Below are 12970 nucleotides of genomic sequence, written 5' to 3'. Positions count from 1 at the left end.
CTAAAATAACCATGAAAAGGAAGCAGAAGGCCAAATAGCAGTAAATAGAATGAAAATACAATTTTAACATTTTCTGGTTAATCACATAATAATCTGACACATAGCTACATCCCAATATTCTTAATGCTAGAAGAGATAGTGATTTAAAAGCATTTCTTATGAAATTCCAGGTCAAAGAATTTTGAGTTTGAGTTAAAAAGAAAACTTTTATTTAGGATTCAGAAACAGACTATTTTTCATGACATATTTTTTTTAAATGTGCCAGAGCACCTAATGTGAGTCTGGTGACCATATTGAAGATAGTGAATTATATATCTTATAAATATAGTTATCACTATCTGAAAAAGAATCACTTAGAAAATATCATTAAAAAAACAAAAAGACCCATAAATCCATAAATCTTCAAATTTTAGAATGTAGTACAGTGGGAGAAGCACCAGACTGGGAATAAAGAATTTCACTTTAGCAACAATTTTGCCTCTAACTAGATACATGATGAGTGAGGAGGGAGAATGAACTAGTTTTAAAGGACTATGATCTAAGTATTGTATTATAAATTTGTCACTCTTGTATTTATCAAAGACTATTTTGTGGGAGCAGCTGATGGCTCAGTTGATCGAGAGCCAAGCCCAGAGAAAGGAGGTCCTGGGTTCAAATTTGACTTCAGATACTTCCTAGCTATATGACCCCGGGCAAGTCACTAAGCTCCCATTGTCTAGCCCTTACTGCTTTTCTGTCTTGGAATTAATACACAGTATTGATTCTAAGATGCAAGGTAATGGTTTTTTAAAAAAATCTATATTGAATTCCTTGTTTTAGCCTGTGCTATCTATGATGAGGTTAATAATAAATTCTCATGAGTTTAGTTCTATTTCTAATAGCAGTTTTGCTATTGATGATTTGAGTGGTAGCAAAAAAAGGGGAAACTATCAAATATTACTAAGACTTTGGGGTCACACTGAATTTTAAAAAAAGTACTACAAAAGTGTCACTGAATAAAAAATGAACCCATTAGATTTCCAGAATCTGATCTCCCTGAGTAAATTGGGTATTTGAAAAGCAATTATAATCACAATTCACATTTATATAGTGCTTAAGGTTTACAAAAAAAATTTTTTTTTACAACCCTGTAAAAGTAAGTAGCCTCAGTATTCATATGCTCATTTTATGGATGAGAAAAAAAGAAGTTGAGTGATTTGCCCGTGGTTACACAACTAGCAAATATCGAAACTGGGATTGGAACCCAGGTATCCTGACTCAAAGCCCCAGCAATCTTACTACAATGTGATTGGACAGAATATTCCAAATTGCAATGCATATGCATGTTCAAAAGTCACTAAACAACATTTATTAATGGTCACTGTGCTAAGTGCTAGGGATATAAAGAAAAACAAATAACTAAGGATCATCTTGATATTGCAGTACATTTTTGAAAGTATTATGAGACTTCAAACATGATTCATTATTTCATTATGTATCTATTTTAAATTTTTTTCCTCAAATGCTTGGCAAAAAATTCAAAACATTGCTCGTTCTTTTGTGACTTGGTTTTTGGACTCCAAACTGATTTACTTCTAGGTCTCTCTCTCTCTCTCTCTCTCTCTCTCTCTCTCTCTCTCTCTCTCTCTCTCTCTCTCTCTGCTTTTCCTATCTCTGGGTCTCTCCCTCCGACCTCTCCCTTTATGAGTGTGTGTATGTGTAGATGAACAGACCAATACTAGAGTTTCGTGTACTTTTAGTGTATTACAGGAAACCTTAAAGGGTGAACTGTGTCATAGATCTATATTATGTTTGTTTATAGCAAATACCCAAAGGATGGTTATGAAGAAGGTATCACTGGAAAATATATACAAACAGTTTATTCGACCTCTGATAGGTAAGTATGTATTTATAGTACATTGTATACATAGGTGTTATGGTGAGTCAAAAACAGTCAATTAGTCAACTAGCATTTATTAAGTGCCTACTCTCAGGGCAGCTATGTGGCACCCGGGGTAGAGGGGCCAGGCATGAAGTTGGAACCAGGAATCAAATCTGGCCTAAGACACTTTCTAGCTGTGTGACCCTGGGCAAGTCACTTATTATCCATGTTTCCCTAGCCCCTCCTCTTCTGTCTCAAATTTTTCACTAAGACAAAAAGTAAAGTTCTTTCTTTCTTTTTTTTTAAATCCTACTCTGTGCCAGGCACTGTGCCAGGCAGTGAGAATGCCAAGAAAAGAAAAGCAAGTAAACAAAAAGACTTCCTTGTTCAAGGAATTCAACCGTCTAATGGACAGCCACCAATCCATTTTGGAGAGAGCACAGAATATGTGAAGAAGGGTAGACAATAAGCCTAGGGGAGAAAATTGGGAGCAGATTGTACAAGGTCTTTAATGTCAAATTATAATTTTTTCACTGGTGATTCTTGGTCTACATAGGAGTCAGCAACTTTTGGTAAGGATGGCCCTGGGACAATCAATTAATCAATACACAAATTATGTACCACTTTCCCCCTTCTTTGCCATTTTTGCAAGTCTAATAGTGCCCTCTTGCTAAAAGTCTGCTTCTGTCACAGCAGGAGCCTTTGAACAAATTAACATCCTCATCCTCTCTCCCTGAGAAGGAACGTGAGATAAAAAGCTGGCTTCTATACTAGGAGAACCTGGGTGGAAATACTGCCTTTAACACATACTGGCCATGTGACTCTGGGCAAGTCATTTAACTTCTTATTACTCTAGCAAAATATCTAAGAATAAAAATTGTAGAGCCCCGGCCAATCTGCATTAGTTTAGGGAGTTTCTTCATCCCGAATCTCCACACACACACACACACACACTGATTAAATCCCAGGTCCAGGTTCTATCCTTAGGTTTATCTTCTCCCTTGCTGGCATGACAAAAGAAGCAATCATTTAATCAATCGACAAGCATTTATTAAGTAATTACTATGCTCCAAATGCTGTTAAAAACTCCTGGTTTATAGTGTGACATTGATATTGGAGAAATTGTTAGATTAATGTCTTTTCCATAGAGGTATGTCTATTATGGACATGGTTAGACATAACCTCTTCCCATAAGAGCATTTCTATTAATAGACTAAGTAGCTTTCTCTTGATCCTAGAGTGCTTGATGATTCCCCTCATTTACCTATGCCGTATGTGGGGCTTTCGCCCTTTGGTCAGTTAGACAACATGAGTGCTCTCTCACTACGTGTGAGAGGTACCGTGGAGAATTATTAAAAAAAAATAATAAACCTGCCTACCCCATAAAACCTATCCCTATAGATGTAATACTCATAACATATGTATACATAAGGCATATATCCTATTTTCATTTTGCCTTTATTTTATACATAAACATATGCATCTCTATATAATATATGTAATGTCATTATATAGAGAGAAATAATAAACCTGACTCCCCTATAATATCTATCCCCATACATGTAATAGCTATACTATATATGTATATACATTATATATTTACATATTATCTATATGATATATACATTTGTAATACTATGTATAGTATAATTCTATAGAGAGAAATAATAAGCCTGTTTTCCTTATAATACCTATATCTACATATGTAATATTTATAATATATACACATTATGTATAATGTTTATTATATATTTTATATATAAACATACCTATTTCTATATGATACATGCATTCGTAGCATGTATAATGTAATTCTATAGAGAAAAATAATAAATTTGTCACCTCTATAACACCTATGCCTATGTAGGTAATATTTATAATATATATTATATATGTTTATGTATTATATATCTGATATATAAACATAACTATTTATATGTGATATATGCACTTACAATATATATGATTATATATAGAAATAATAAAATTGTCTCCCCTATAATGCTTATACCTATGTATATAACACCTATTATATATATACACATTATGTAGAATATTTATATAATTTCCATTCTATATATAAATGTACATATTTCTATATGATATATACATGTGCAATATGCATATATACAATGTAATTATATCTATAGAAATGATAAACCTGCTTGCCCTATAATACCTATACCTATATATGTACCACCTATATATTATGTATAATATTTACACATAAAACATATATGCATATATACATGTGTATATATTGTAATGATAATTTGTACAACAATATGGAAAGTAAGATGATGGACAGTTAACTGATTAGCACATAGAATGAACTGAGCCTGGGAGAAGGTGCCATGTGCCAGGACAGTTGAAACTCAGGTATATAAGGAAGGATTTGAACTGGGAGATCATCTCAGTCTGAGATATTTGGGAAGTGGGAGGTTGTGGTGAGGGTAGGCCATAGGTCAACTTGAGTTACCAGCAACCTGAACCAACCAATTTCACAGTCCCAGATCCTGTGTTACCCTTATACTGAATAACCTGATCCTAATTCATTCACCAAGAAGAAGCAACAACATCTAAAAGCAAAGTAACCAAATTTGGGTTGAAACCAGTCTGGTCCTTTGTGTTTCATTATCACAACTTAAGTGTTACACTTAGGTATCACTCATACACCCTCATCTTCAGCTCCTCATAACACCAGGATCATTATAATAATATGAATATACATACACACATATACACATGTATATATATGTATATATAAAATACGTACCCTAGAATAACAAACATTCTGTAACCTTTAAGTGCTTGCAATTTATTAGAGGAAGGAATGACTGAATCCATAAATGCAGAAAAATGCATAAGAACACATACAGAATGAATATAGTTTCTGGCTGTGTGCCTGAATGCAGAATTGAATTGCATTCTCTCTGGATACATAAAAACTTAATACCTTCCATGCTCATTCAGAAAAACAGTTATCCATTCCAATATTCTATCTGTAGCATGTTGAAAGGTGCTTGTTTCCCTTCCTGCCATATTCTTCTAAATGAGCAATTTCCCCAGATAGCCCTGATTTTCTTTTAATAGCCTATTTTCAACCGTTTTAAAACCTTTTTTAAAAATCTCAGTCCTTTTGAATGTGTTTTTCTTTTTGGTTTGCTCCCTATTTTGAGAGTTCCAAGACCCCCAATGTTATTACCTGCAGCATAAAGTCATTTGGTTTACTCCACACTGACCCCTTTTAAGTAATTTCTCCCAGTGTTACTATGAAAAGGGGAACCTCTTTTTTCCTGGTCTAGGTGCTCTCCTCATAACTCCTGAATCCTTAAGTTGTGGTTATCCCTTCTATTATTCCATTGCCACCTTCTTTAGGTAATTAGCAAGTCATTGGATAGTATAATCTGGAGTATTCATATTGACAAATTCTGGACTGCAAAGTTTCTCAAAATATTGCTACTAACATTTCATCATATCCTTACCATATTTTTTTTAAAGGTGATTGTCAGAGCAATGTATGAACCTGTCATCTATGAGACGGAGGTGTTCACATTTATGTAATTGTTCATGTTTGCACAGGTCTGTCATTGAAAAGGATATGTGTACCTATTGTCGAAAGCCCCTGGGCTCAAATACCAAAATGATCTTGGATGAGTTACAGATTTGCTGTCATTCAACTTGCTTCAAGGTAAGAGGAGCTTAATTTCTTTTTCAGACTATGAGCTTACATAGCAACGAATAATAAAGAAAGGAATGGAAAAGCACATATTAAGTGATTACTATATTAAATGAGTACTGAGAATGCCAATATGAAAGTGAAACAATCCTTGCCTTCACAGAACTTCGGTTAAGGCTGGTTGGTGGGTGAAGAGCGACAACAAACAAATGATTGGTACTGAGGGAGAGAGGGCTTGCTTTGAGGAGTTACAAAGAGAGCAAGTTGATCCAAAGGGCAACTGATCGACATGCCTTTTCCAGAAAGCAATGTTAGGCATTGATTTGACAGCTGCTCCTCAAACAAAAGGCTGAAAATGGAGAGAGGAGATGGATGGTCTTTAGTGGTAGGGCAGATGGCAAGATGTCCCAGGTGGTTGCCTAGATGGGATATAGAGAACAAAGTGGGCTAGGGCTAGCTGGATGTAGTTGAGCTGGTGAGTTATCATTCATTTACTCACCAACATTTCACTAAGGAGAAATTCCTCATCCTATCCTAGGGAAGGAATTTCAAAGCTGAAAGGATTAACTGCCCCAGGGCGTGGGACATGATTTCTCCAAGTTAGGTCTAGAGGATATAGTTATAAGTGACAAAAAGCATAGCAATGGCAGAGCACATAAAAAAAAAATGGCCCACGTAGATGCCTAGATGGAATATAAAGCTTGGTCTAGTAGAATACATAACATAAAATAATTGCTTTTTAGAACAAATGTAAGGAAAGTAATGCTATAAACCCCTTCTATTGTTTTCATCAATAATACATTGCTTAAATATGCTCTTCAGTGCTCTCAAAGATTTGTAGGTATTTGGCTTAGCGATATCCTTAGAAACAATTAATAATATATATTTGACATTTGACAATTCCCGGCTCTTTTCATATCTGTAGAAATGGATCAGTGTACATCTGATGAATTTATAAAAATGGCTTCAATGCCTTAAGGAATCATAGTGATTGTGTTCTTTTAAAAAATTACAAAACCACAGGGAAAAAAAAGGATATATACAAATTCCAATGTTTATATTCTGCAGTGCGACCATAAAATGTCATTGGAGCACTTGGAAAGATAGACAGTTGATCCCTAACTTCCGAGATTTTTACAGATCGTCCTCATAGCAGCCTGATTCTAATAGCATAATTAGTTATAATTAGTTGCCTAATTCAAGGTATCTGTGCAGGGGTGGCCCTCAATGACCTAGCGTCTAATTAGCTTCTAATGTACTGGGATTGAATATGTCCCATAATCAAAGGCTAGGAGATAACTTTCTTTTCCTGCAATAAGCAGAAATAGAGATGCTGACTTGAAGCCAAGTCACTGGGAAGACCATGTGGCTTAGAAACACAGCCATGGATAGCAACAGCTTAGTAGCTAGGGCTACAAATCAAAGGGAGATCTTGACATGTTTATAGTGTGGAAAGGCCTGCTGGTCTTCCATTAGTCTTTTGAGATCTATGCATATAAATGGATAGTATTGTATTTAGCCTCATTTCCAAACATGAAAGACATTGATATACTATATATACATGACATTATATTAACATTAGAGAAGAGCTTCTCCCTGGAAGTTTTTACAGTGGAATGTGAAGACTACACGGTTAGTATAATGAGTAAAATCCCCCACAAAATTACTACATTTTATTGAAAAGAATAATGCTCCCTGTGGTACAGTATTTACTCTAGACCTGTCCATACAGAAGGATCATGTGCAAATTATCTCATTCCTGCTGCCATAGCCCCCACAGCAGCTGTTTCAAACCTTTTCTTCTTTCCTTCAGCCCCAACCTCAAACTCCAGCCTCCCCTCTCACTTACTATTTTACTGGAACCAAGGCCATCTCTTGGAGCTTTCTTATGTCTCTTCCACTGCTCAGAATCTCTCTATGTCCTTGAGTATACCGCCTTCTCTCTGTCTCAGAAAGCAAAGTGACCTTCCTCTTTACAAGGTTAACCTCTGCTTTTATCATCATAATCTCTCTTCCTTCTGTCTCCTTGAGGATATTGCTTCATTTCTCTTTCTTTTTTCCCACTTCTCTCTCCTTTCTTCCTCTCTCCTCCCCCTTTTTTCAGTTTCCTTCCCTGTCTTCTCTCTCTCTCCCTTTCCCCTTCTTTCTTCTCTCCTTCCTTTTCTTTCTTTCTCCCTCCTTCCCCTTTTCTCTCTCCCTCCTCCCTTCTTTCTCTACTTCTCTCTTTTCCTTTTCCTTTCATCTCTCTTTTTATTCCCTTTCTTCCTTCTCTCTCTCTCTCTTCATCTCTTTAAAGTTTCTATCTTTAATCACTTCTCTTCCTCTCCCAATATTCTTGGATTTTCCCTACTACAAAAAGCAAAGATACCTTCTATTAACAGTTCCCAAGCTCCAGTCCCTTTTAAAATTTAACCTCACTATTAAACTTCTAGAAACGAGACTCTACATTTTCAGCCTTCATTTTCTCAATATTCATTCTCTCCTCATTTTCCAGAAATCTGATCCCCACCACTCTGACTTAAAAAGTCAACAGTCTCCCAAATCTCCAATTACTTCTTAATTGCCAAAGCCTTTCCTCAGTCCCAATCCTCCTTGAACCCTCTATAGAAGTGATGGTGAACCTTTTAGAGACAGAGTGCCCAAACTGCAACCCTCATACTGCATATGAACCATCCCATTACCCCAAACATGAGAGGGAGAAAGCATTCCCATTGGGCTGCTGGGCAGAGGGGTGAGTGAAGTGAAAAATGCCCTCGGGCAAGGTGGAGATGGGGAAGGGAACAGCCTCCTCAGGTGTGGTGGAGAGGGGGAGGGGAACAGCCTCCTCCAACACATGTGCCATAGGTTTGCCAACACAGTTCTATAGCATTTGGTACTGTTGGTCACATCACCTTTTTTCATACTTGTCCATCCTTTTTCTTCCAGGACACTGATTTCTCCTGATTTCCCCCCTATTCTATCTATCTATGCTTATTCTTTGCTGGTTTGTATTCCTTCTTCTGTCTACTAAGTGTGAATATTTTCTAGGACATATTCTTTACTCTTTTCTCTTCTCTCTATATACTTTCTGTGTTAGAGATTTCACCTTCCTTCATGAATTCATTTATTTATCTGTCTATCTATCTATCTGTCTGTCTGTCTGTCTGGCATGATACACATAAATTGATATAGCTGGATAGATATCCAGCCCCATCTCTCCTCTGAACTATAGCAATGCATATTCAACAACTTATTGGGACCTTTTTTGTCTAGATATTCTGTTAGTTCTTCAAACTTATCATATCCTAAATGAACTCATAATTTTTCCCCTTCAAACTTGTCTTCCAAGTTTTTTATTTTTGTTGACAGAACTACTATTCTACCAGTCACCAAGGCTCAAAATCTTGAAGTTATTTTTGACATCTATATCTAATCAGCTGTCACCTCTTGTGTTGTCAGGGTCATAAATATCTGTTGCATCTGTCTTCACATCTCCATTCACTCTACCACCTTAATTCAGGTCTTCATTAACTTGCTTGGACAACGGAAATAGCTCCTCAACTATTCTTCCTTCCCCTATTTTCTATTCCATTCTCCCTCAACTGTCCAAATAATCTTCTTAAACTGTAAGTCTCACCACATCACCACTTGGTTTTCTATTGCCTATAAGACAAATGGCAACTCCTGAGTCTGGCATTTAAGGCTTACCACAATCTAATTCCAACCTATCTTTCTAGCTTTAGTTCATACTCCTCTCCTTTGTGTACTCTATATTGTAGCCAAACAATACTACTAGTTGTTTCACAATCTCATTTTACTGTCTCCCCCATGGGAGTAGGAGAAGGTCTGGAATATGTTTTCTCCATATCTCCCCATGTTGAAATTTTTCTTTCAGTGGGGCCAAGCCCTTACTTAAGTGTTACTTTCCCCATGAAGCTTCCCCTGATTCTCCTCTAGCTAAAAATGATTATTCTCTCCTTGTATATTTCTAGAAGATATTATTTATACTTCTCCTTTGATCTCATCAGCCCTTTTTTGCCTTATACCTACATGTATACATACATTTCATATTCTACTCATTAGATTATAAGATCTTTGAAGACAAAAACTGTTTGCCTTCTGTTATTTCTGTATAGTCATGACCTAGCCCAGTGGCTGGCACACAGGAGGTAATTAATAAATGTATTGCTTCAGTAAATAACTATATGTTGTCATTAAGTTCATTAATTTTAAGTGACTCTTTTCATTTTTCATGGCTAATAAAGTAGTGACCCAGTTCTGCTTTTATACCTGCCTATCTGTGAACTAAATGAGAACTCCAAATGGCTAGATAGGTTCTGATATCCCACTTTTTGGGAGATAGAAATTGGTTTTCTTATTCAGTGAGAGCCTTTGCATTTTAATTTTCTTTCTTTTTTCTCTAGTGTGAAATTTGCAAAAAGCCTCTGGAAAACTTGGAAGCTGGTGACAGTATTTGGATCTATAAACACACTGTACATTGTGAGCCTTGCTACTCCAAGGTTGTAGGTATGTGCCAAGTTTTGCAATATACCAACATTTTTGTAAACATCGATAGAAAGGAGGTGTATGTAATGATGCAAATTAAGTTATTTTAATAATATTCCCCTTTAATTTTTGATAAATATTATTAGTGAAGCTATTTGAGCAAAATTATTTTAGGGATCCTCTCGTACCCTAAATAGATTGCTTTAGTACTCTGGCTTGTGTTGCAAAAAAAAAAAAAAAAAAGTTAAAATGCTTATAGATTTCAATATCAAGCCTTGTATGCAATTTATTGCCTAAATAGTTACCTCCTTCACTAGCTAACTATCACAGAAAGAGATAGAAATGCCCCCCACAACTACTCTTTGCATCATTCATTGACCTTATAGTCATCACCAGTAGCAAAAAACGACCTCTGATATTTGTATTTCTATATTCTGGTGAAGATCTATTGTTAATTTATTGGCTGATTGTTTAAAACTTCTCCTTATCTAACCCAAGCTGGAACTACAGTGGCCACTTATGAGTCTGACTCTACTAATTATCCACAAACAATATCTGGCCTGCTTATTTCAGCCTGAGCTGATTCATCCCTGCCAGAACTGACTGTCCTAGTGGACTACAGCTCAGAACTCCTGAGTTCAAATGATCTACCAGCCTCATCCACGGGAATTATAGATATGCACCATTATTCCAGGAATAGTTCAATTATTAACAAAGTGATTTTTAACAGTATTAAAAGTGATTTTTAACAGTATTAAAAGAATCATGAAGTTAATGCAATATTAAATTATTATTATATTTGTCTTTTCATAAATTATCTCAATACTCAGTTATTTGAAGCATTGTCATTTAGAAGGATTATACTTGTTCTACTTGGCCCCAGGCATCAGATTTAGGACCAGTGGATAGAATTTATGAGGAAATAGGTTTCACCTCAGTGAGTAGAAGAAAATTCCCAAGGATGCCAAACTGTCCAAATAAATGGAATGAATTAAAACGGGAAGGTTTTAAGTTCACTGTGACTGGTGATCTTCAAGAAGAGGCTGAACATTTGTCAGTCAAATGTGGAGGGAGGTTGAGGCTGGTGGATAGCTTGGGTTTGGGAGTTCTAAGATATAGTAGGTCTAAAGATCAGGTATCCACCCTGAGCCCAGTAGTATACCAATGTGGTGAGCTTCTAGGAGTGAGGGCTTCCAGGCTGCCCAAGGAGGGACAAACTAGACCATGTCAGAAATAAAAAGGGTCAGGTTGGATCAGCAGTGTGGTCAAGCCCATGAGCCTGGGAAAAACAAGTCTCAGAAACAAATAAAAAGCATATCAAAGGATGAAGGGGATTTCAATAAATCAATAATTGAACTATGCTAGAAATATTGGCTCTATGACCCTGGGTAAGCAGCTTAGCCTCTTCATCCTTATAAGATCTTTAGGAGATCCTCAGAAGCAGATTATTTTCCTTTTGCTTTGTGATTGTTGTTTTTCAGTCATTTTCAATCATGTCAGACTCTTTGTGACCCCATCCAGGGGTTTTCTTGGCAAAGATCCTACAGGGGACCTCAACTTTCCCATATCAGAACTAGATAAATCTAACCAAAAAATAAATAAGAAAGAAGTAAAGGGAAGGAATGAAATTTTAGAAAAGTTAGATTTAATAGATATCTGGAGAAAATTGAAGAGAGATAAAAAGGAATATGCCTTCTTTTCAGCAGCACATGGTACATATACAAAAGTTGGTCATGTACTAGGGCATAAAAACTCATCCAAATGAAGAAAAGCAGAAATAAGTAGTGTGACTTTTTCCATATTATATGCAATAAAAATTATAACCAATAAGGATTCATGGAAAACCAATTAAAAATTATTTGGAAACTAAATAATCTAATTCTTTAAAATAGGTGGGTCAAGGAACAAAGATACTGGTGTGACTTACCATTTCTTTTTCCAGCTCATTTTCTAGTATACAAAGACAGAGGCAAACAGGGTTAAGTGACTTTTCCAGGGTCACATAGCTAAGAAGTATCTTGGCCAGATTGGAACCCTGGTCCTCCAAAATCTAGCCCTGGCACCCTATCCACTGTGCTATTCTGAAAGATTTTTAGTTATAAAGAAGGTTCTGACAAGCATTGGTCAAAGGAGTTTCCTGTACCAATGTAATCAGATGTCTAATTCCTATCTGTATCCTTATTAATATAAATTATGTGAGGAGTGCCCTATTTTTTACTCCAAATAATTCATGAAGAGTTGGGAAGCTAGTTTTAAAAATGTTTGGTATAGAGGGGGCAGCTGGGTAGCTCAGTGGAGTGAGAGTCAGGCCTAGAGACAGGAGGTCCTAGGTTCAAACCCGGCCTCAGCCACTTCCCAGCTGTGTGACCCTGGGCAAGTCACTTGACCCCCATTGCCCACCCTTACCAATCTTCCACCTATGAGACAATACACCGAAGTACAAGGGTTTAAAAAAAAATGTTTGGTATAGGGACAGGTAGGTGACTCAATAGGTAGAGAGTCACCTGGAGATGAGAGGTTCTGAATTCAAATATAGTGATAGAAATTTCTTAGCTGTGTGACCCTGGGCAAGTCACTTAACCTCAATTGCCTAGCCCTTATTGCTATTGGAACTGATGCTTAATATTGTTTCTAAAGATGGAAGACAAGAATTTAAAGGGAAAAAGACATTTTATATGCAGAAATAGTATTGTAATAAAATTCTGTGAGATGAGCCTACATCTTAAAAATTCAGTATCAGCTTTCTATTTTTATATTCAGTTAATGAAAGAGAGATACAGTGGAGTTGGAAACCAGATAACAATGCAGTATAAAAGACATTTTCTCCTATGAAGTTTCTCTCTTTCTGTGCAGATGGTATGCCAAAGAGTAATTTATTTGATTCCTACAAAGAATCTAAATCAGGAAACCTCACTTTATTAAAAGGACCATAAGTTACAGAACAG

The 12970-nt window shown here is 36.2% G+C and overlaps 1 protein-coding gene across 1 annotated transcript in view; it reads left to right on the top strand.

Annotated features, from left to right (window-relative positions):
* SCEL (sciellin) overlaps positions 1-12970 on the top strand; it is a 153015-nt gene that overhangs the window by 108858 nt on the left and 31187 nt on the right. Inside the window, exons 30-32 of the mRNA XM_044669362.1 lie at positions 1802-1876; positions 5444-5552; positions 9944-10046. Of these exons, the coding sequence (XP_044525297.1) occupies positions 1802-1876; positions 5444-5552; positions 9944-10046 (287 nt within the window). The remainder of the gene's footprint in view (positions 1-1801; positions 1877-5443; positions 5553-9943; positions 10047-12970) is intronic.

The sequence above is a fragment of the Gracilinanus agilis genome, chromosome 3, assembly GCF_016433145.1.
Source record: "Gracilinanus agilis isolate LMUSP501 chromosome 3, AgileGrace, whole genome shotgun sequence".
Classification (NCBI taxonomy): Eukaryota; Metazoa; Chordata; class Mammalia; order Didelphimorphia; family Didelphidae; genus Gracilinanus; species Gracilinanus agilis.
The sequence above is the reverse complement of the archived record's forward strand: the minus strand, read 5'-3'. Positions and strand labels throughout refer to the sequence as shown.